At 46.1% G+C, this 21,275-nt stretch overlaps 1 protein-coding gene across 1 annotated transcript; it reads right to left on the bottom strand.

The window, feature by feature from the left end:
- Positions 1 to 383: 383 nt before the first annotated feature.
- On the bottom strand, positions 384 to 5,202 carry LOC120665425 (gibberellin 20 oxidase 2-like). The gene is made up of 3 exons (XM_039944989.1): positions 4,500 to 5,202; positions 4,058 to 4,382; positions 384 to 982 (listed from the first exon to the last, which is right to left on the bottom strand). The coding sequence occupies exons 1-3, from the start codon at positions 5,084 to 5,086 to the stop codon at positions 647 to 649; spliced, it is 1,248 nt and encodes a 415-aa protein (XP_039800923.1). The 5' UTR covers positions 5,087 to 5,202; the 3' UTR covers positions 384 to 646.
- Between the last annotated feature and the right edge of the window lie 16,073 nt (positions 5,203 to 21,275).

Genomic DNA, 21,275 nt, shown 5'->3' with positions numbered 1-21,275 from the left:
TAAATTCAAACAGCCTTTATATCTACTAAACATGCATAGAATTTTGAATAAGTATTGGTCCAAATTTGATCCTCATCCTCTGGATTTCTAATACGTCCTTTATTTTGAACTGAAGTTAGTTTCTCCGAAATTTTATTCATAGCATGGGTTGTAAGATTAGGGACTGTGTTTGTTTGCCTTCAAGAGGAAACATGAATGGTCGAGATAAGCCATGTGGCCACAACTACATCTGGATTTCCTGCCCTCATGATTAGATGGACAATAAACACCACAGATTGTTATTAACATTACATCGATTATCATAATCCTATAAGTTGTTTAAGATACGCTTATTTCAGATTCTATAATCTAGTATATATAAGCAGGGTTATACAAAAAGAACCTTAGCTGAAGCCTTATTATTTTAACGGATTCTTTTAGGGCGATACATGCCACCTACACACTCCTTTTAGCTTAGTAATAAGGCATGGTACTTATATTACATGCGGATAGAGCTTGATGACTTACAAATCATTATACCATACCATGGGCTGGCTCCGAATACATGAGCTAGAAGCCTAGAACAATTGATACAGCTGAGAGGGTACCACCAAATTAAACTAATCTGGTAGCAGCAGCACTTGGCTAGCCAAAGGTAGCTAGCTAGCTAAACTGTCTCTTGTGCCTTGTCTTGGCTCTGGGACGCCGACGTCGCCGCGTCGCAGGTGGGGCTGGCCGCGCCGAGCCAGCGCGCCAAGGCGTCGAGCGTGCGGGCGTCGGCGCGGTAGTGGCGCTGCGTGAAGCGCGCCATGTCGGCCCAGGTGAAGTCCGGGTAGCGCCGCCGCCGCTCCTCCTGCCCGCGGGCGGTGGCGAGGAGGCGCGGCGGCGGGCGCACCACGCGGTCCTCGCGCGGGCAGAGGAAGAAGGCCAGCGACCGCCGCTCCCGCTCCCGGTGCACCACCGCGCGGTGCAGGCAGCTCCGGTACCGCCCGTTCGACAACGCCTGCACGCGCAAGAAGAGATCAAAATGAAACTTCCGTATAGTGATACTAGCGACAGATCGATCGGGATCTGCGCGTGTGGCGTACATCGATCTCATCTGGTGGCCGTGTCCCGCATGGAGTGCGTGGTACTAGATTTGATTGGAACTGTGCACTAGTAGAAAACAAGCCAAAAGTCCACCTAAAAGTACCTGTATGAAGATGAACCGGTGCCTATACTAGCATAGGCACCGGTTCATCTTCATACCAGTATTTTTGGAGTTGATGAAATCTATGGGTGAGCCTTAAGGTTCACTATAGGTACCGGGTGGTAATTTTTACATTAGTACCGGGTGGTACCATCAACCGAACCGGTACCTAAGGCTCATCCAAGGGTTACTTCAAAAGGAAAATATCTCTCTTCCTATCACAAGTGATGTGTAGGTGAGATGGTAAAGAAGGCAACGTGATGCAAGAGGTCCCAAGTTCGAATCCCAGCTACCACCAGCATGCATATTTTTGATAAAAATGAGTGCCTTAGGTACCGGTTATTTATCCGGTGTTAAAGGTACGAGCATTAGCTTTTAGTCTTGTTTTTGGGGGTACCGGTTGAAAAAACCGGTACCTAGGGCCCTTCACAACCGGTGGTGTTAAAAGTACGAGCCTTTAGTCTCGGTTTCGGGATACCAGTTGGAAAAACCGATACCAAGGCCCTTCACAACCGGTGCCTAAGGGCCTTTTTCCAGTAGTGGTGAAAAAATAAGACGGGAACGCGACGAAAGGAAAATCGCTGGGGGATCGAGCCTAGCTAGCTAGTACGACGATGTTCGGCCTGCTGGACGCACGCGCACCGCGAGCATGCGGACAGCGGACGTACGTACGTGCGCTAGATCTCAGCCGATGCTGGCTGCCGGCCGCGCGCTTCGTCTCGGCCACGCACGCAGCCGCGCTAGGCTAGGGCACGCATGCGTGAGCCAGCCAAGCGCCGGAACTATCTCGGAGAAGAGGACGGCGTCAGGTACCCGGGGTCCCGGGCCCACCGGGCCACCACTGCACAGCGCCTGCGCCCCGCTGTCGGATGTCTCCGTCTCCGAAGGGACACCGCGGCCAGCCGGCCTGCGTCGTCGTCCCTGTCCGGCGACGAGCTACAGTCTAAAACAGACAAGCGTCCAACGGGGGGCCGAATTAAAAGAGAAAGGACCCTGTAGCCATTTCCAATCTATCCCCCCCCCCCCCCCCCCCCCGAGGCCGGCACACGGATCGTGAAAGAGCCGAGTAACCGCACCATGCATCCAGCCGCCCCCGGGTGTTTTGGGCGTAGGTTCGCGCTACACTTTCGGCGGCTCCTCAGGGCAAGTACATTGGTGTCGTCTTAAGGCGGTCTCATGCAGTGACACGTAATCTTGAGACGACCAACTTCTACAATGGCTTGTCTTTTTAGTTGTCTCATAGTTATACTACATTTCTTAATTTGTGGATGAAATAAAGAAATATTTTGAGTTGCATGGCAACAACAACTCATACAATGGTGGAAAGTAGCCTCATACTCTTAAATTTTAGGCTATGAGGCAGTTGTTTCGCGAGTCAACCAACTCTTTCTCTCACCTTACTCTCTCTCTCTCCTCCACATCACCCAAAATCCTATGTGGCATTGCATGAGACGACCTACGAGACGGATCACGTGTAGCAATTACCTGCCCTCAGTAGTGCTCGTGCTCGAAGTGAAATTGGATGCACAGACAAGGGGATCTAATTAAGGCTCTATATCTAGCGCGGTCTCGTGTGAGATGAGACTTCTGACTTAGGTTAATTAGGTCTTGTTTGGATTGTCTAGAGTTAAGTGTACCACTTGCTAAAGTTCAGCTGAGCAAAAGTTCAGCTGCTAAACTTTAGCATATGTCTATTCGGATCCATGGCAAAAATCTAGCTAGATAAGTAAGAAAAGTGCTATTAGCACTCATTAGCTCTCTTCTTCTAGACAAAGTTTAGACTCCTTTTTGCCTCTTAGCTAAAGTTTAGCGCATCCATTAGCATTCCTGTTTGGATGGGCTAGTGCTAATGTTTAGCATTTTCACCTATTAGTATTTAGATCCAAACAGAACCTTAGGTGTATATGCATGTAGCATATACATAGGGACATATATAGTGTTCCTGATCTGATACGCTTTACACTCCATGAACTTGGTTTTCCTGAAACAACTATGGTAGTGGTTTCCTTTTTGCCACCACTTGGGTCGGCAACAACCATTTGAGCTCGATCGTCTACATTATAATATTCATTAAGCTGACAGACAACGAGCAACTCATGAGCCTCTAGATTTTTTTTTAGCCCTAGCAGTAGTTAATTTAATTAGTCCGTATGTAATAAACATATAGCATTGAATTCATAGGTTAATTATTAACTTGATTCATCAAGGTTTAAACCCTTGTGGCTGTATATATTTGAAAAGATATGAATGCCTATGTGTTAGTGTACATGTAAAAAAGTAGACGATTTACCTTATTTTTATGTAAAAACAAAAAATTACATCGTATTGACTACTAATGATCAATATATAATTTACTTTTCTAAGCATAGTTTGCGCATAAATGCCATCGCAATGTTTTATCTACTAAAACGTTTAATTATGATCTCTTTGCTGATAAATTGCATAGTTTGCGCAAAAATACCATCACATTAATTATGGTCTCTTTCTCTTTTTTTTTTGTAAAAAAGGAAAAAGTTTAAAACTTGGGAATCACCGATGTCGACGAGTGACAATAATACAAGGAGCATGACGGTGACGTGTGCTCCGGATAAACTTCCTATATATATGTGTACCAGATGCAACCGGCTTAACCAAACGTAGTAGTTGTAGCACCTGCAGCTTTGCTAGAAAGTGAGCTAAAGCCAGTACTCAGCTAAACGACGTCAGAGCCACTACGTGACGCATTGGGGAACACTCACATGCGCGCTTTGGTTCCGGAAAACGATATGATGGAGCAGCGCAATGTATGCAAGAACGATGACTAGATCGACCGGCGTTGCGACATGTACGTCGTCGTCTACCAGCTGCGAGCTAGCAGGTCGAGGGTACAATACGTAGGTGACGACGTACCGTGAATGTGTCCCCGATGTTGACGACGAGCGCGCCGGGCCTCGGCCGCACGGGGCGCCACTCGCCGTCGACGAGCACCTGGAGCCCGTCGACGGCGCCGTCCTGCAGCAGGAGGGTGAGCGCCGAGGGGTCGCAGTGCGGCCCCGTGCCCAGCGCCCGTTCCGGCTCCGGGCACCGCGGGTAGTAGTTGCACCGCATGATGGAGCAGCCGTCAGCGAAGAAGTCCCTGTAGCAGCTCCGCCCCACGCCCAGGCTCACCCCGATCACCTCCATGATCGCCAGCGACACCTGCTTCATCGCCTCGCAGTAGTCCTGGTACACCACCCTATTCGTGTGTCCATGGTATACACATACACTACTCATGTCGTGTACGTGGTACAAGAAGTGAACGACGATCGAACACCTATATATCGCGCGCATGGAGAAAAGCTGGTTGATTTACCCTAAGGGTTTGAAGTCGCTGCCCAGGACGGAGGTGAAGTAGTCCACGACGACGTGGGCGCCGGCCGCCCAGTGGTCGCGGTGGCCAAAGGAGAGCGTCTCCTTCCAGGGCAGGTTGGCCGTGAAGCGGTCGACGTGGGCAGCGGCGTAGCCGGTCACGTCCCCGGGGGCGCGGCGGGCGCGCTGCTTCGCGGCGAGCGGGAGGCGGAAGAAGGCCGCGGCGCCGTCGAGCGCGGCGCGCGCCAGCGCCGGGTCCAGCCCGTGCCCGGTCACCTGGAACAGCCCGTGGCTCGCGCACGCCGCGGCGACCTGCTCGGCAGCGCGGCGCATTCCGTCGCCGTCACCGCCGCCGCGCATGGCGGCCCCGACGTCCACCACGGGCGCGTCCAGCTCCGTCTCTGACGAGGCCAGCGCGTCGGCCAGGGGCCAGACGAACGGGTCCGGGATCTTCGGCTGGCCCCAGCAGAGGCCGATGGCGGCAGCGTCGTCGTCGTCGCCGCCGCCGTCGGCAGGAGGCACGCGACGAGCAACGTCCATGCCCACTGGGTGGTCGCTGCCGCGGCTGCGGTGATGGGGATCTTCTGGCATTTTGTCCGGACGGTAGAGTGCGCGTCTCTCTGGCTCAGGCAGCTATTGCAAGTGGTTTGCGTCAGTGTGCGTGGGCGAAAGCCCTCCCGAGCAAGCGGCTATAAGTAACGGGCGACGGCAAGGCTTTGAGCCTCGAGATGAGCAAGAGTGTGATGACCTCGTATCTAAGTGAGAGGCAAAAGGACGAGTGATAGGATTGAATTGGACGTATCTGGCAGGGTGGGGTGGGTCCACTACTACAGAATAGGCCTTTGTTCCAGGTCATTTGTCTCGGTTATCTTTGGGCCCGGGACAAAATGTGGCTTTTGTCCCAGGTCCAAAGGCTAGCCGGGCCAGTGGGGGGGGGACAGGGGCCTTTTGTCCCGGGTGGAGCCACCAACCGGGACAAAAGGCCCCTCTTTTGTCCCGGTTGGTGGCTCCACCCGGGACAAAAGGTCCAACCCTTTTATTCCGGTTGGTAACACCAACCCGGACAAAAGGGTGACCCTTTTATCCCGGTTGGTGGTACCAACCCGGACAAAAGGACCCTTTTGTCCCGGTTGGTGTTACCAACCCGGACAAAAGGCCTCTCCACGTGATAGTTCAAAAGAGAGTTATTCTTTACTGAGTCATACGTACTACTTAGGTGAGTTGGCAAGCAGGCCAAGCGCTAGGCAATAAGTCTTGGGTTCCAATCCCGCAGGGCGCAAAGATTTTTTAGTGCGAGGGACATTTTGTCCCGGTTCTACCACCCAGGGCTTTTGTCCCGGCGGCCGAATCCCGGGTCCAAAACCAGGACAAATAGCCCTTTGAAACAGGGACAAATGACCCGATCTGTAGTAGTGGTCGTACATACCCTGACAGTAGTTAGCGCAGTATAGGGTAACAGGTAACTGGAATGGAAATAGAATTTAATACTCCTTCCATTCCAAATTATAATTCATTTGATTTTTTTAGAGTAAAATACACCGGTGGTCTCTAAACTTGTTGGGGGTGTATCATCTAGCTCCTAAACTCCTAAAATGCATTTTCAGATCCTCGAATTTGTTTCAAGATGTCACATAGGTCCATAATCTCTTAAAATGCAGTTTTAGGTCCATAAACTTGTCCCACGGTGACATGCAGGACTACCGGCTTATTTAAAATTTTATGCAAACATAATCAAATTTATGATGGAGATTTGCCCTTGCTCCGTTATCCATCGACGCTATTTCGAAGAATGCCGTCATCAACTCTACCTAGATAGAAGTACACTGGTAACATGAACATAGAACCCATATTGAAGGCGCCTTGTAGAAGAAGCCATTGAAGCAAGATACCAAGCAAGATGCTCAGACGACAACCAAAGAGGGAGGAGGGGAGCAAATAAAGGCCAACACTAGTATGTCTTTCCTTGCAAGGGGACAACCCAAGATTTTGGGTTTCTAGCTTCGATTTGCCTGAAAAAATCAGACAAATATTCTTGAATTGCATGGTCAAAATTTGAAAAGAAGTAGCTCCTAAAATAACAAAATACAATAGATTCACGAATTTGCAAATAACTTTCTTTTGATCCATGAGAAATTCCACCCCTTTACAAGCAATATGTTACCTACAAGATTTATCATCCCTCTGAAAATTGAAGAACAAGTAAATAGAGGTTATCACTCTCTCATCTCACTCAAGCACTTGCACTCACTACTAGAAAATGGACTAGTGTTCCAGGAGGGGTAAGAGAACCACCTCTCCAACTGGCCAGCTCCCTATATATATATATATATATATATATATATATATATATATATATATATATATGTTCTCTGGAGAATGATAAAATACCCCACTCTAGTATCTAAGATAAACTACCCATGTAGGGGCATTTTAGTCTAGCTCTTCATATACCTATCGGATGGACCGAACGCCTTCATGATTTTATTCCGCCTTTACGGCTTTGACACAAACTTCGCTATGTTGCCACGCGTCTTCTGATCAACCACGTGACATGCCCTGTCTTGTGATCCAAACTAGAACCTGCCGCCTAATAGTTGAGGCCAAAACCATTAAACCGTCTATCTTTGCTAGCTGTTGTGTGTCTTTCACTATGTACACATGCACGTATCTGACCTCCGCCAAAAGCTCTGATGCATTCAAGTGTTTCACCCTCCCATGCCCAGGTCGTTTTGCCATCCTCTTCTTTTTTACTTGGCCGACGTCATCTTCATTATTATGTACTCTTGCTCTTCATTCATATGCATGATGTAAATCACTTATAACTTTGTAAAGACTCTCCTTGATCGGGTCCCTCGATCCCAAGTCTTCTTGTCCATCCTTCACTGTTAACGGTCCCTAGGCATAAACACACTCTGGATCTTTACCTATCGCTGTCATCTGTCATGTTGCGCCCAACACCTGCACATTGCAAGTCAATACGTGTTGTCAATCGCTCATTTAAAAGAGAGTAAATTAAAGCTCCATTGTTTTCTCATTTGGAAATGTTCCAACATATCCCTTTTCATTTTACTTGTAGCAGTGTAACGAACATGGCCCATTTAGGCCATTTCGAGTGATTTTGGTGATCGATTGACAACGCAATCATTGGGACTAACGAGTTTGTCAAGTGAATCTATCTAGGTCCCTAGGATGAAGTAAAGAGCCCTAGCAAAGCAAAACATGAAAAAAGAACTGAAAGAAACACTGAATTGGACGAGTTCTGCAGAAATCAGTAGCACCGGAAGTTCCGATGGCCCATCGGAACTTCCGATGACTCCATCACCGGAAGGTCCGACGCCCTAGGATCGGGCTAATCCTCAGTGGTGTTTGAAATCAGTTGAAAAACTCAGTACCACCGGAAAGTCCGATGCCACCAATAATAGCCATCGGACTAAGCATCGAAGCATTACACAGAGAGCATGTCATCAAGGGCGCAGCAGCAGAGTCTTCAGCACCGGAAAGTCCGATGGCCATCCGAGTAAGGCACCGGACTAATGACATCAGCACCAGAAAGTTGAACAGGAGTTACTTCAGCACCGGAAGTTCCGATGCCCAGTCGGAGCAACGCATCGGATCTTCCGATGGCTACCACGTTAGTTGTCAGACCGCCAACGGCTACTATTCAGGTGCAGTGTGACCGGAAGTTCCGACGCCCTCCATCCGAAGTTCCGATGACTACGCTGAAAAAGGAAAAACGACTACAAAACGGTTAGTTCGAGTTGGTGTCCTATATAAGCGTCTCACCACTGCCATTTTTAAGTTGCTGGAGGTCAGGGAGACCTCATACACATTGAAGAACACCTCCAAGCCAACCAAGTTCTTAGCAATCAAATCCTTAGATTTAGCACAAGTTTTGTAAGTGAGAGTGCTAGGCTAGCTCATGTTTGAGTGAGAGAGCAAGGTTGTGTGCCTTGTGTGCTGTGCTTGAGAGCAGCTCAAGTTTGTACTTGGTGTGCTGGTCATCCTTGGAGTTTTGGTGACTCGCCAGTAACACCAACGGCCCTCCATCTTGGTGTGGAGCGGCGTCAACATCTTTGTGCGGGGGACATGGAGACCCCCATCCTTCATGGAGAAGCTCCCTAGTGGAACCCGGGGCCAAGGTAACCGTGGTGACTTGCAAGCCTTGGTGGCAACACAAGAAGAGTTCCAGAAGAGACTTGGTGGCCGAGAAGCGATACTCTTGATAGACTGCTTCAACAACGTGGAGTAGGAGCGGCTTTGTGCCTAACCGAACCACAGAATAAATCTCGTGTCAAGAGTTTGCTTCCTCTCATCCATATTTAAATTTCCGCATTTCTTATTGCAACTTGTGTGTCTTTATTTTCTTAGATTAGCATCAAAATTAGGATTGGCTATAGGTTGCAAAACTTATTTTGGAATGATAGTTTCATACTAGATGAACCGTAGTTTTACATTTAGATTGTATGTTTTAGTTTAAATATTGTGCAAACTAGTTGAAGCCTTAGATTAAAGTTTTAAGTTACCTAATTCACCGCTCTCTCTCTTAGGCTACGAGCATCCGATTCCTTTCAAGCAAATTTTGCATCACCAGGCCGGTTTGAACACATGCCATCGACCAGTTTGCTAGATCTACTGGTAGATTTTAATTTATAAAGACATGAGTGCAACTGCTACTGTTTTATGTTGCTTGCCTGTCTACCACAGATCTAGCCAGGATCTCGGCACTGCAGCCAGCCAGTCATCTGCCGATCGATCGCCGGCCGGCCGGCGTGGCCCCGGAAGGCCGGAACTGTGGTCGCGGAACACGACACGGGCTAGCTATATACGTAGGCAGAGGTAGCTCTGGCATTCTCGTACGACGGTACGAGGAGGCTATGTGATGCTTCCACCGGCCTCACCTCCCCGATCATTGGGCTGATAGATCTATCGTATACGAAACAACAGCGTGACCGATGAGATGAAAAACGAGCTCTTGCAAGTGGAGACGGCGTGCTTGTCGCCAGCGACCACGCCAACACCGCGCGCGGCGGGAACGCATTCGACCGCCCCCTGCGTGCATCGGTGCATGTGCCAAACAACACAACACTCTTTGCTCTGCAAACGACAACGCTAGCTGCTGATCGGCTCGCGGGGTTGTAGTGGAGACTTGCAGCAGCTAGCTAGCAGCCAACTATTTCAAGTCGGCCTGAATGTGGTCCGATTTCAAACCGGGCAACCCGTGTAACCAGCCCATCCTAAACCGCTCCTGGAGATCATGCACGGGTTGGTTTGAGTCCGGTTTTAACCGCATAACCCGTTCCAACTTCCAAGCTCAAGTAACATATATATATATATATAGACACAACTTTATCATCGACGTGCCTTCGCGAGTCTGTCTGCGCACTGCGCCTCGTCAACACCAGCGCCCCTCACGACCATGGAAGAGCGAGGCCTGACACAAGCGGGAACAATGAGAACAACGCAAGTTCGAGCCCCCATGGTAGGCTAGGCGACAACGATGAGCCCCATGCACCTGATGACCTGAAGAACGAGAGCATGACGCCATGTGGAGCAGCGGCCGACGGAGAGGACGACACGCATCGCTGTGTTGGCCTAGCTAGTAACGTTTGCTGTAACTAATGGCCGGTTTAAATGTTAACCGTTCAACCCGTGGTTTCTAAACTGTCAAATGAGCTCTCTGGCGGTTTGGGTTGGTTTGTAACCAAAATCCGGTGAAACCGGACCATGTACAGTGCGAATTTCAAGTCTTGGTTTTCTGTTTTACAACTTTGTTATCCACGGTAGAGAGTGTTTTTTACAGGGATCGTAGCGGTCGGCAAATAAAGCTTTGCGTCTTTTTTTTTTTTCCATCGAGTGTGATGGGTCCGATCGGGTTTTGCCGGCCGTACGCTTGACCATCTGTGACGGCACTTTTTCGTGTCTGGAGTGAGAGTGACCAATGAGGGCTGTCTCGCGATGAGATGCTCCCTGTCGGACTAATTAAGCGCACCAATTATCAGACTTAGCCGTACTCTGATCCGTTCTCTGCCACCAAACCAGCCATCATTATTTGCCGCCAAGCAAAATGGTCACAGAGGATCATCATTTGCCGACACAAGGATCAAGGAGGTCTTGGTATTATAGACATTGATCTTCAAAACAAAGCCTTATTAAGCAAATGGATAATAAATTTGCTTAATGGTGAAGATATATGGCAAATGTTGGTTAGAAATAAATACCTAATCTCCAAATCTCTATCACAGGTTGAGACTAAATAGGGCAACTCTCATTTCTGAAGAGGGCTCATGAAAATACAAAAAAAAGATCCTAGCTAATGGTTCTTTTCAAATAAAGGATGGAACACAAACGTGGTTTTGGGAGGATACATGGGAATCAAACTAGCCATTCAAAGATATCTACCCCACTATATACAACATCTCTCACCATCCGCAAGATACGGTGGCAAAAGTTATGAATTCAATATTGTTGAACATCTCTTTTAGAAGAGCGTTGGTAGATGAAAAATTAGATGAATGGCTAAGACTAGTAGCACAAGTCTCCACCTTTAATTTGACTTAAGGAAGGGATACTTTAAGCTGGCACTTAACCAAGAGCGGATAATTTATGATTCGCTCGATGTACCTCCACCTGACTAAACCCTTTCGGACATAAATTTATTTAGAAACTTAAAATTCCACTAAAATTAAGATCTTCCTTTGGTACCTGCAAAAGAGGATTATTGTAACCAAGGATAATCTTCGAAGGAAAAACTGGAAGGGTAGTCAAACTTGTAGCTATTGCATTTGTAACGAAACAATCAAACACCTCTTTTTCGATTTCCAACATGCAAAGGTAATCTGGAGGACTGTCCAAGTTGCTACTGGTTTAACTCCACCTATATCGGTAACCCACATGCTTGAGAATTGGCTTCAAAATTTGAATGCATGAGAGGCCTTTACTATTCTAACAGGGGCAGCGGCTCTGTGTTGGGCAATATGGTGTTGTCGAAATGATATTATCTTTTATAACGTTAAACATTCATGCTTTATGCAGGTTATTTTCAGGGAGACTTACTGGCTGTGATTTTGGTCAATGTTGCAGCATAAGAAGAGGACAAAAGATCTGTTCATAAAAGTCAGCACTTCTTTGGAGATAGTAGCCTTGGAACTGTTGCCGAGTCATGGATGAAAGCATAATAATAGACTTTGTCAGGTTTAATTTTGCTTTTTAACTCTCCTGCTAATCCAGCTATTGAAGCTGAAAAATATAATAATTAAAGGCTGTACGCTAAACCATAGAGTTCGGAAAATTCCATCATCTAAAAAAACAGCCATGCTCCCGATCAAAAGGTGATCTGGATCATCAGGCGGCGCAGTCAAAACTGAGCACTACGGCCAGCTGATCTCGAACCAACCCGCCTGCAGCTGACTATTTTTGTACAGCGTCTACACCCTCCCAACATCCTGTGAAAGGGTGTAAGGCTAGCTTATTACATACCCGTGCCGTTTTATGCACAAGAGTATCTTCTTAGCATAAGACGACGACAGTAAATTAAAGAAGCACACGGGTCCAAAATTACAAGCTTCTGCTGCAGACTCGTTACTCCTTAGCGCTGTCCTAGATGCAGATCGAGTTGCAGATATGTTAGTATTCACTAGATTCATGAAGTCGTCAATCATGCGAGTTATCAGCATGGTGGGCGCAAGGAGAGCCTACGCGACCATACGTAACAGACGAATGTGCTGTCTCTATCGAATATGTATTATAACTAGGCGTATAGCCCGCGCATTTGTGCAGCTAGTAAAAATTCAAAAATTTGCATATCGTTGTATCCTTACTTAAAGATTATATTATTTTTTACCAAACATCACTCTTTTCATTATCGTAAATTATGTCTTATTGTTGGTTAAAACAATTCAAATATGATCTACCTATAATAACAATTTGATTTGTTGAGCTTTAATAATATTATGCATATAATTATTCTTATTTTCATTTTATAATATATATTTAGTGTTATTTTATATTTAATTTTTCATAATGGCATTGGTGGGTGATTTTTAATTAGGCACAGGGATATTTTAGGCTAATTTTTATCGTAATGGCAGTGGTGGGTAATTTTTATTTTTCTATTTTTTCGATTAACGTGGGAATTTCTAAGCCTTGAGAGCGAACGTGGGGGCTCCGTTTGTTGGCCAAATAATAAGATAATAGATATATAAGATGCAATGACATCTATGGACAAGTAGACATGATTTTATCCGGCCTAGAGTAACTCCAGCAATAGCTCCTAAATCAAACCCTCCAAATGCTATTTTGTAGGGGTATTCATATTCGCTCCAACTCTAGCAATAGACCTAAATCCGAACATATAATAGATGGCTCCATAGAGACCCACTAGGAATGGAGAGTAGAGGAGGAAAATTGGAGGCCGACCCAAAATATAGAACGTCCGTTGGAGCGTATCTTTGTGACTTAATTCTCTGAACTTGAGATAGAGAGTTGTTTAGAGAGTTTGTTGGAGTTGCTAACATGGCTTTATCTTAGAGGTGTACAACGTAGATCGTCCAAGATCTTGTTATCATTACATCACAGATGATAGATGCTACCTACGCGCAAAGATACAAGCACGTAAGGACTACGTCTTAATTCTTGGCGGTTATACATACTAAGATCTGACAAAGCAAAAATATGGGCCATTATGATTATATATATCAGTCAGTTTAGTTCTTTATTTTTTTTTGAAGCTTTGGCTATTATGTATAATGAAGATGTCTCTACTGGATACTATGCGACTGTTGACCTTATTATAGGTAGCATAATAGATAATATCTCCAATGGTCTAGCTCTAGCTAACACATTTTTCAAAACTCTTTTTATGAAAGACAATTAATTATTTTGTGTTTGTGTCCATGAACGTAAATCCAAAATATGAGCATTGTTTTCTATTTTAGCGGACAAACTCGAAGTTGTAGCTCTATGAATTAACATACAATTTCATCCTCACTTCCTAACTCGGTGTCATATCGAAATAAACTTAGTGGTACTCATTTAACTAATGTGGATGATACACTACACTAGGAATATCCTGATGTTGAACCCTTAGTGCAACTGGGACACACTGACGAGGATTGCTTGCGACCTCTGTGGTGGTGTAAAGACACTCACTCTGCAACGAACAAGGCGATGGAAATAACTCCTACAATGCATTGCTCGTATAAATGTATTGTTTCCTAGCTAGGCACACTACAACACAAATCTTATGTAGAGATATTTTTGTATAGACATTTTATAATTTGTCTTTACAAATATGTCACATTATATTGTAAAGACACATTTTGTGGCACTTTAGAAAGTGTCACATGTATTGAGACACTATTAGACGTATTTTAAATCATAAAGACATTTTTAAGTCATTTCATAAAATGTCAATACAGATTATTACGGGCAAGTTTGAGACATTTTAAAGAGTAAAGTGCATGGCCAGTCATCAAACTTGTGGGGCTGTAGCATTATTGTACCCAAACTTAGAATCTATGTCATTCCGGTCCTTAAACTCTGTTTGAGTCTCATATTCATCCAAACAGATATTCATCCAAACGGGTATAGATCTCTGCCCACGGACCGAGAACAGGCTTGATTGCTTAAAATAGAAAATTAGTGAGATGTTATATGCAAAATCACCCAGACACAAAATCTGTTGTTGTGGTGGCAGAGCCTGGCTGAGGCGCCGACGGGGACCTCGCTGCGCTGGGGTCGCCTAAGTATGCCAACCATCCCATGCTGGGATCCTTCTCGGCGTGCAGCAACATCACCGGCATGCTCACCGACACTCACGCCATTGCACGCCTCCTGCACCAGCACAACACCACCGTCACTGCCCGTAGCCGCATGGGACTAACAGCGGCTGAGCGGCACTAGCTAGCCATGGCCATGAGAGAGGTAGGAGATGAGAGATAGAGCTGACATGTGGGATCATACCCGTTTAGACGAATATGAGACCCAAACAGAGTTGAAGGACTACAATGACACATTTTCCGAGTTCGGGGATCGGGATGAGGTATCCCAACAAATTCGAGGACCGGCCATGCACTTTACTCCATTTTAAATTTTGACCTTAGCTCCATTGAGGCATGATTTGAGTCATTCCTTTTAATATCTTGAGACACTATTTTAACCATTTAGGCATATTGTTGAATACTAATAACAATTATACTAAATACATTTGTAACAATTATCGTAAGGTTGAGACGGCTGGCAAGTTTAGAATTATGCAATATGGTGTGAGGTCTTGAGTTTGAAGCTCCATTGCTCAAGTATTATCATATTTTCAATAATTTTTAGTACACCTAGAGGGTAGAACGTAATAGTGTGTCATTATAAGTTGTCATATAGAATATAGAGACAATTAACAAAGTGTCTCTTCTATCAAAGTGACACTGAATGTAGTGGCACCTCTATGATATATAGTAAAAAATGACACCATGATTACGTAGAGACAACCTAGAATGACTCTAGAATCTAAAAATAGTGTCTCTACGTACATGTTTTGTTTTAGTGGCCGTGAAAGACAATCAAATTATTCTATATTTGTGTTTAAGAGTGGACTCAAAATATGAGCATGTCTTAGTCGAGAACAAGCTCCTCGAAGCTATATATATGTCTAGGAAGGTACACCTTCATTTTTTACTTTTTAATTATATCATTTTTAAAAAGTACGCTTGTTTAATTTGTATGTCATGACATATACTATGCTAAGGATAGTGAAAATGTGACGACATAATAAGTGCATCTGGGACACACCGGCAAGGATTGCTTACAAGTTGCAATCAGACCTTGTTTAGTTCGTGGAAATTTTTGGATTTTGGTATTGTAGTATTTTCGTTGTTATTTGATAATTAATATCTAATCATAAATTAATTAGACTTAAAAGATTCATCTCGTCGTTTATAGTTAAACTGTGTAATTAGTTATTTTAACTATATTTAATACTTCATGTATGTGTTCAAAAATTCAATATGATAGATACTGTAGAGAAATTTTTGGGAACTAAACATGACCTCACCCCCACCATTTTTCTAGATAATGGCAGTGTGTCATGTCTCATCCTGCGACATCGGCGATGCTCACCTATCAACCACCATCCCCGTTACAGCCGGACTTTACTATCAGAGCCGGAAGCGATGCGAAAGCCGTCCATCGTTTATGGCCTGGTTTGGTTCCACTTTTCTGAAACTCGTATTTGAGAAAGAGTTAAATACATTAGCAACCTTTGAACTTGTCCTCCCAAATTGCCACATAGGTCCACAAACTCACAAAATCAAAATTTGGGATACTAAACTTGTTAATAAGTTATGCCACTTAGATCCATACCCATTGACGTGGCGGACATGTCACGAATATATGCAAAAAAAATCCTTCAAATTTTCCATCTTCTACCTTCCCATCCTCCGTATTTGAGGGAGAGATAGAAAGAGAAGGCAATGCCACCGGTGCCGATAGGGCTGGATATCAAGCCAACTCGGCTCGTTAGTGGCTCGGCTCGTTATGGCTCGACTCGTTATGGCTCGACTCGTTATGGCTCGACTCGTTATAGTTCGTTATACAAATGAGCCAGAAAGCTAGCTCGGCTCGGCTCGTTAGTGGCTCGAGCTAGCTCGTTTGGCTCGCGAGCCAGAGTATAAAAATATTTACATAGAAATGATAACCGTAAATCTGTAAAGAAACACATCACATACATATTTAAAGCGAAATAAATAAAATAATGTGAATTTTACAATGAAAAATATAAGTATGTTATCATCCATGACCATGATCAATCATTATTCGTTGATCGTTTCCACTAATTCATACAATATTTGTTATTTATCTTGGCTCGTTATGGCTCGCGAGCAGCTCGCGAGCCAGCTCGAGCTGGTTCATTATAAAGCGAGCTGGCTTGTTATAAAACGAGCTGGCTCATTATAAAACGAGTCGAGCTCGAGCCGAGCTACTAACGAGCGAGTCGAGTGAGCTAGCGAGTTACGAGTTTTTCGTCCAGTCTTAGGTGCCGATATCGAGCTCCAGGGCCACGTGAGGGAGAGGACGCGTGAGGGAGAGGGCTCCGCTGCTGGACCCCGCTGGGCGAGGGAGCAGCGTTGTTGCCTCCGCCCCAGGTCCGCGCCGTGCACTGCCGCCCGCTGGGCGAGGGAGCGGCACTTCAGCCCGTCGGGCGCTCGCCACCCTAGCCCGCATGCGCGCCGCTTTGAGACCAAGCCTGCGCGCCGCTGCGGGACCAAGCCTGCGTGCTGCCGCACAGAGCCCGCCTGTGCGCCGCCACCGGATGCCCTAGCCTGAACGCACACCACCGCAAGAGCCCCTCCGCACGCCTCGTACTCGCTGTGCTCACGGCTCGCGCACGTCGCTCACCTCCAGCCAGCTCGCCTCGCCTGATGCCGCACTCCGCTCACCTCCGTTCAGCCCGCCTCGCCCGATGTCAAAGTGGAGGTGCGCATCGGCGACCTTCGGCCATTTCTGGAGGGCGGTGGATCCACAGTGGAGGTGCGCGCCGTCGGCGACCTCCGGAGGTGCGTCAGCGATCTCCGGGGCAGGCAACTGTGGATGCTAGGGCCGGAGTGGCCACCGGTGGTGGGAGCAGGGTGCATAGCCGGTGGATTGAGAGAGAGGTGAAAGAGACGATGTGGCTGTAGATATAGAAGATGATAAAACTCAAGAGATTTTTTTACATATATTCATGCCATGTGACGCCATATCAAAGGGTATATATGGATCTAAGTGACACAACTTAACAAGTTTAAGATGTCAGATTTCGATTTTGCGAGTTCGTGAATCTAAGCGTGGCAACTCCGAACAAATTTAAGGGCTGACGGTGTATTTAACTCTCCGAGAAATAACCAGTCCAGGGTGCCGTTTCCTGCTTCTATGCTAAGCGACTTCTATGGTAAGCAAGAAATAACAAAGCGCTTGGGTTGGATTTCGTGTTTTTCATTCATTTATAAGCCGCTTGTAAGCTGAATCAAACGCAGCCAATCTCCACTGCGTCATCGTCGTCTATCGCCTCCGATCTGCCACTACGGATGCCATCGCCCCGCCATGTGTGCTACTCGGCCGGCGGCAGGACGCCGCCACCCAACTGCGAGCACCAATACCAATGGCAATGCCTCATTTCGCTTAATCCATTGGCGGATTGTACATAGCAGCGCCATGTGACGTGTAAAACACTACTACAATAATTTTTACTGAGATGGACAAATTTGATTTTCTGAGTCGGGCAAATAAAATGTCTCAGAATAAAGGTCATAGAAAATGAAGCATTTTCTAAGATAGTGTGGTGGCCGCCTCAGTTAATCAAATAAAAAAATTAAAAAAGAAAACTCGTAGATGAGCCCCGAAGCCCATCTATAGGCCCACCGAGCCCATCCACGGCAGAGCTCCTGCGCCGCCACTCGCAGCCCGCTCGCCACCGCTCCGCGCGACGTCGACCGCCAGATTCGCCCGCCCGGCGCGCGGAGCGCCGCGGCTGCCCTCGCCCGAGGCCGGCGCTGAGCACGAGCGGTGGGAGGGAGGGAGAGCGGGCCACGGTGGAGTGCCGAGCACGAGGGAGGGAGCGGAGGGATGGCGGAGAGAGAGTGGCGGCAAATCTAGGAGAGAGAGCTGCTCGGAGGAAGAGAGAAATTGGGTGGCTAGGGTTTGACTCGTGTATATGAGTTTTTATTGGACTCGCCCATTAATTGATTGAGCTTTTATAAGTGGACTGTCTCTGAAAATAGGAGTATTAATAGATGCAGTTATTTTAAACTCTGTTAATCCATTTTGCAAGACATTTTTCTTAACCGATTCGGTTAATAAGAAATAACCGTTTCAGAGGTGATAAAAAAATCACAGTAAATTATTTTTATAGCAGTGAATTCTGTGTCGGATTTCGTGCATGAACCTGCCAGGGGGCAAGGCGATGCTGCCACAGTTCGACCGGGCGGTACGAGGGCGACGTGACGGGCTCTCATTCGTGGGCTTCCGATGCTGGCACAGCAACTGGGTTGAAGTCATCGTAAAGGAGCTTGCACCCTTTACCTGTTCGAGGTGCCGTCCTATCCGACCATGTTGCCGGATGCCCCATGGGCCATGTGAACTGCATCGAGGATTATCTTTTGCACTGTAGCATGGAGTATATGGTGAAGGTGCCGTCTGTTGTCGCCATCGCCATCCGATCAAAAACATGTTAGATGCCTACGACTTTTTTAGACATCATTACAATTGTACGACTCATTGACAAGGCCGGAGAACAGCCTCAGTGTTTAGTTCTGTGGAAAGGGAAGAAGGTGTCAGTTGGGAAAGAAAAAATTACACAAAGTAGGAAACAAATGTTCTATCAAAAGTGAAAAAGGGTTTTTTTTCTAACCACTACTAGAGTGTTTATGCTAATCCAATCAGTCGATTTTTGTTTTGGCTGATATAGCTTTGTGACTCATTTCTTTTTCTTTTGTTATTCACTGCTTTCGGTTTGCCTACTTTCGGCATTTTAGTTTATTCTAGGTATTCTCTCTTACACAACACTACTGAATCAGGCGAAATCAGCCGGCTTTTTACCTACCGGACACTATTGCTATTGTTTGTCATGTAGTACTAGTAGTGGAGTAGTGGGTCGAGTGTTCTTTATCTTTCGTTATTATTTTCTCAATTTGGGTCGATTTAAGAATCCTTGGATTGCTATCAATGGCGTGTGGGCACCACTGCCATCGGGCCCACCCATCATTGAGGAACCATGTAGTTACTGCAGCAAGACTCACGCTCAGTCGCTCACCCACCCACCCACCCACCCACCCATATGGTTTGATTTTTGTCGCTTCTCACGGGCATCTCGGATTGTCAAGGCCTACCACTGTCTTTGATATCCCGCCACTGTCGCTAATCATCCACTGTCCGCGCTGAAGGCGACGAAGCTGCATCCGCAACGGCAACCAGGTAGCATGGCCATGTTCATGGGTCGCCGATTCCAATTCAAAGGGTCTTGCCCTGTTGATCTCATATTCTCATGGATGATCTCAGGCACTGGCGGAGCCCAGTAGAGACGAAACTGGGCTTCGGCTCCTCCTTGCCTCGGTAGAAATTCCCTAGGTCCAATACCAGCCCAAGGTCCAAGCTCGTAGCAGGCATACATCTCCGCCCCAACACACGCATACACGACGCTCGTAGTAGGCAGCGGGGCGCCGCAGCGGCGCGCCGCAGCGGCTCCGCATCGTTGCGGCGGCGGCTCTTCATCTCCGCTCTCTCTGTGCTTGCCGATTTCTTCCTGTGATGCTTGTTCCTGTTGCCTGTCTACAGCACAAGGAGGATCCCCTCGAAGCCTCAAAACTGATTACAGTCTACATGTTTTCTTCAATCCCCATTCTCCAATCTCTTGCCCTAATTTCTTTAATCCCCATGAAACTAGCAAAATCATAGTTAATTGACTAGATGTAATTTCTGAATTAGGTAGCAATGGTTCGTATGAAGACTTTGGATTCATTTTTCAAAAGAAAAAGAGATGAATCGATTGATGGTGAGGGGCAAGATCTATTTGATGCTCCTTCTGTACCTCAACTACTTGAATTGCAACCCGCAAGTGCAAGACAAGAAGAAGAAGAACAGCAGCAACAAGAAGAAGAAGTTTAGTTCAGTGATCAGGAACCCCATAGGCAAGAAGCAGCAACAGCTCAGTTTGGAGAAAGAGAAGAACAGGGACAAGGCGAAGATTATCAAACAAATGAACCTGTCATGTTTCGAGGCATTGAATTCTTGGAGAGGGATCCTGCACTTCGTCCACAAATTTGGCAGTACCCAAATAATCAGAGAGATCAAGTGGTGCGAGCATACTTGCAGTTAGGACCCATTCAGCCATTCCTAAAGAAATATAAGCCTTCTGGGCCAAAAGGGCATCAACGCCGCTTCCAATACATCTGGTTCAGTCAATTTCCATCTTGGTTGGAATACTCAGAGAGTAGTGGCCGTGCATATTGTTTTTTCTGCTTCCTGTGCAGCAAAAACATAAAGAAGCGAGGTGGTTTTGATGTCTTCACATCACAAGGTTTTGACACCTGGAAGAAAGTTAATGATGGAAAAAAGTGTGCATTCTTAGTCCATGTAGGATCTTAACCTTGCTCACATCACAACAATGCAGTGGCAGAATGTCAAGCTATACTGAATCAACCAAATCATATAGAAAATATTGTTGAATTGATAACTGAAAGGGAGAAGAAAAGAAACCGTCTACGGCTGAAAACATCAATTGCGGCTGTTAAGTGGCTAACATTTCAGTCTTGTGCTTTCAGAGGTCATGATGAGACACCTCAGTCAAAACACAGAGGTAATTTCATTGAGATGATAAAACTTCTTGCAGAGTTTAATCCTGAAATTGCAAGTGTAGTTTTGGAGAACGCTTCAAAAGTCTGCAAGTACACTTCACCTGATATTCTAAAGGAGTTTTTGGGTATTCTTGCGTTGAAAGTTAGGAAGCATATTCGTGATGAAATCGGCAATTCTAAGTTCTCTATTCTTGTGGATGAAACATGTGATGTGGCAAAAAGAGAGCAGATGGCAGTGGTCTTCATATTTGTTGATAAAGATGGTGTTTTACAAGAACGGTTTTTCGACTTGATATATGTAAAGAACACCATGGCACTAACATTGAAAAGGGAATTGTCTTCTTTATTTTCCAAGTATTCCTTCGATGTTCAGAACCTCCATGGCCAAGGATATGATGGCACCAGTAACATGAAGGGCGAATTCAATGGATTGCAAGCACTATTTATAAGAGAATGTCCTT

The sequence above is a fragment of the Panicum virgatum genome, chromosome 3N, assembly GCF_016808335.1.
Source record: "Panicum virgatum strain AP13 chromosome 3N, P.virgatum_v5, whole genome shotgun sequence".
Taxonomy (NCBI): Eukaryota; Viridiplantae; Streptophyta; class Magnoliopsida; order Poales; family Poaceae; genus Panicum; species Panicum virgatum.
This window is presented reverse-complemented; position numbering and strand designations above follow the sequence as displayed.

What these genes read in the sequence shown, in the direction of transcription:
- LOC120665425 (XM_039944989.1), bottom strand. Translation starts at nt 5,086, where the DNA reads ATGCCAGAAGATCCCCATCACCGCAGCCGCGGCAGCGACCACCCAGTG. An exon ending in AGCGACTTCAAACCCTTAGG is followed by an intron (nt 4,383 to 4,499) that starts GTAAATCAACCA and finishes ACACACGAATAG; the next exon opens with GGTGGTGTACCAGGACTACT. An exon ending in ACATCGGGGACACATTCACG is followed by an intron (nt 983 to 4,057) that starts GTACGTCGTCAC and finishes TTGCGCGTGCAG; the next exon opens with GCGTTGTCGAACGGGCGGTA.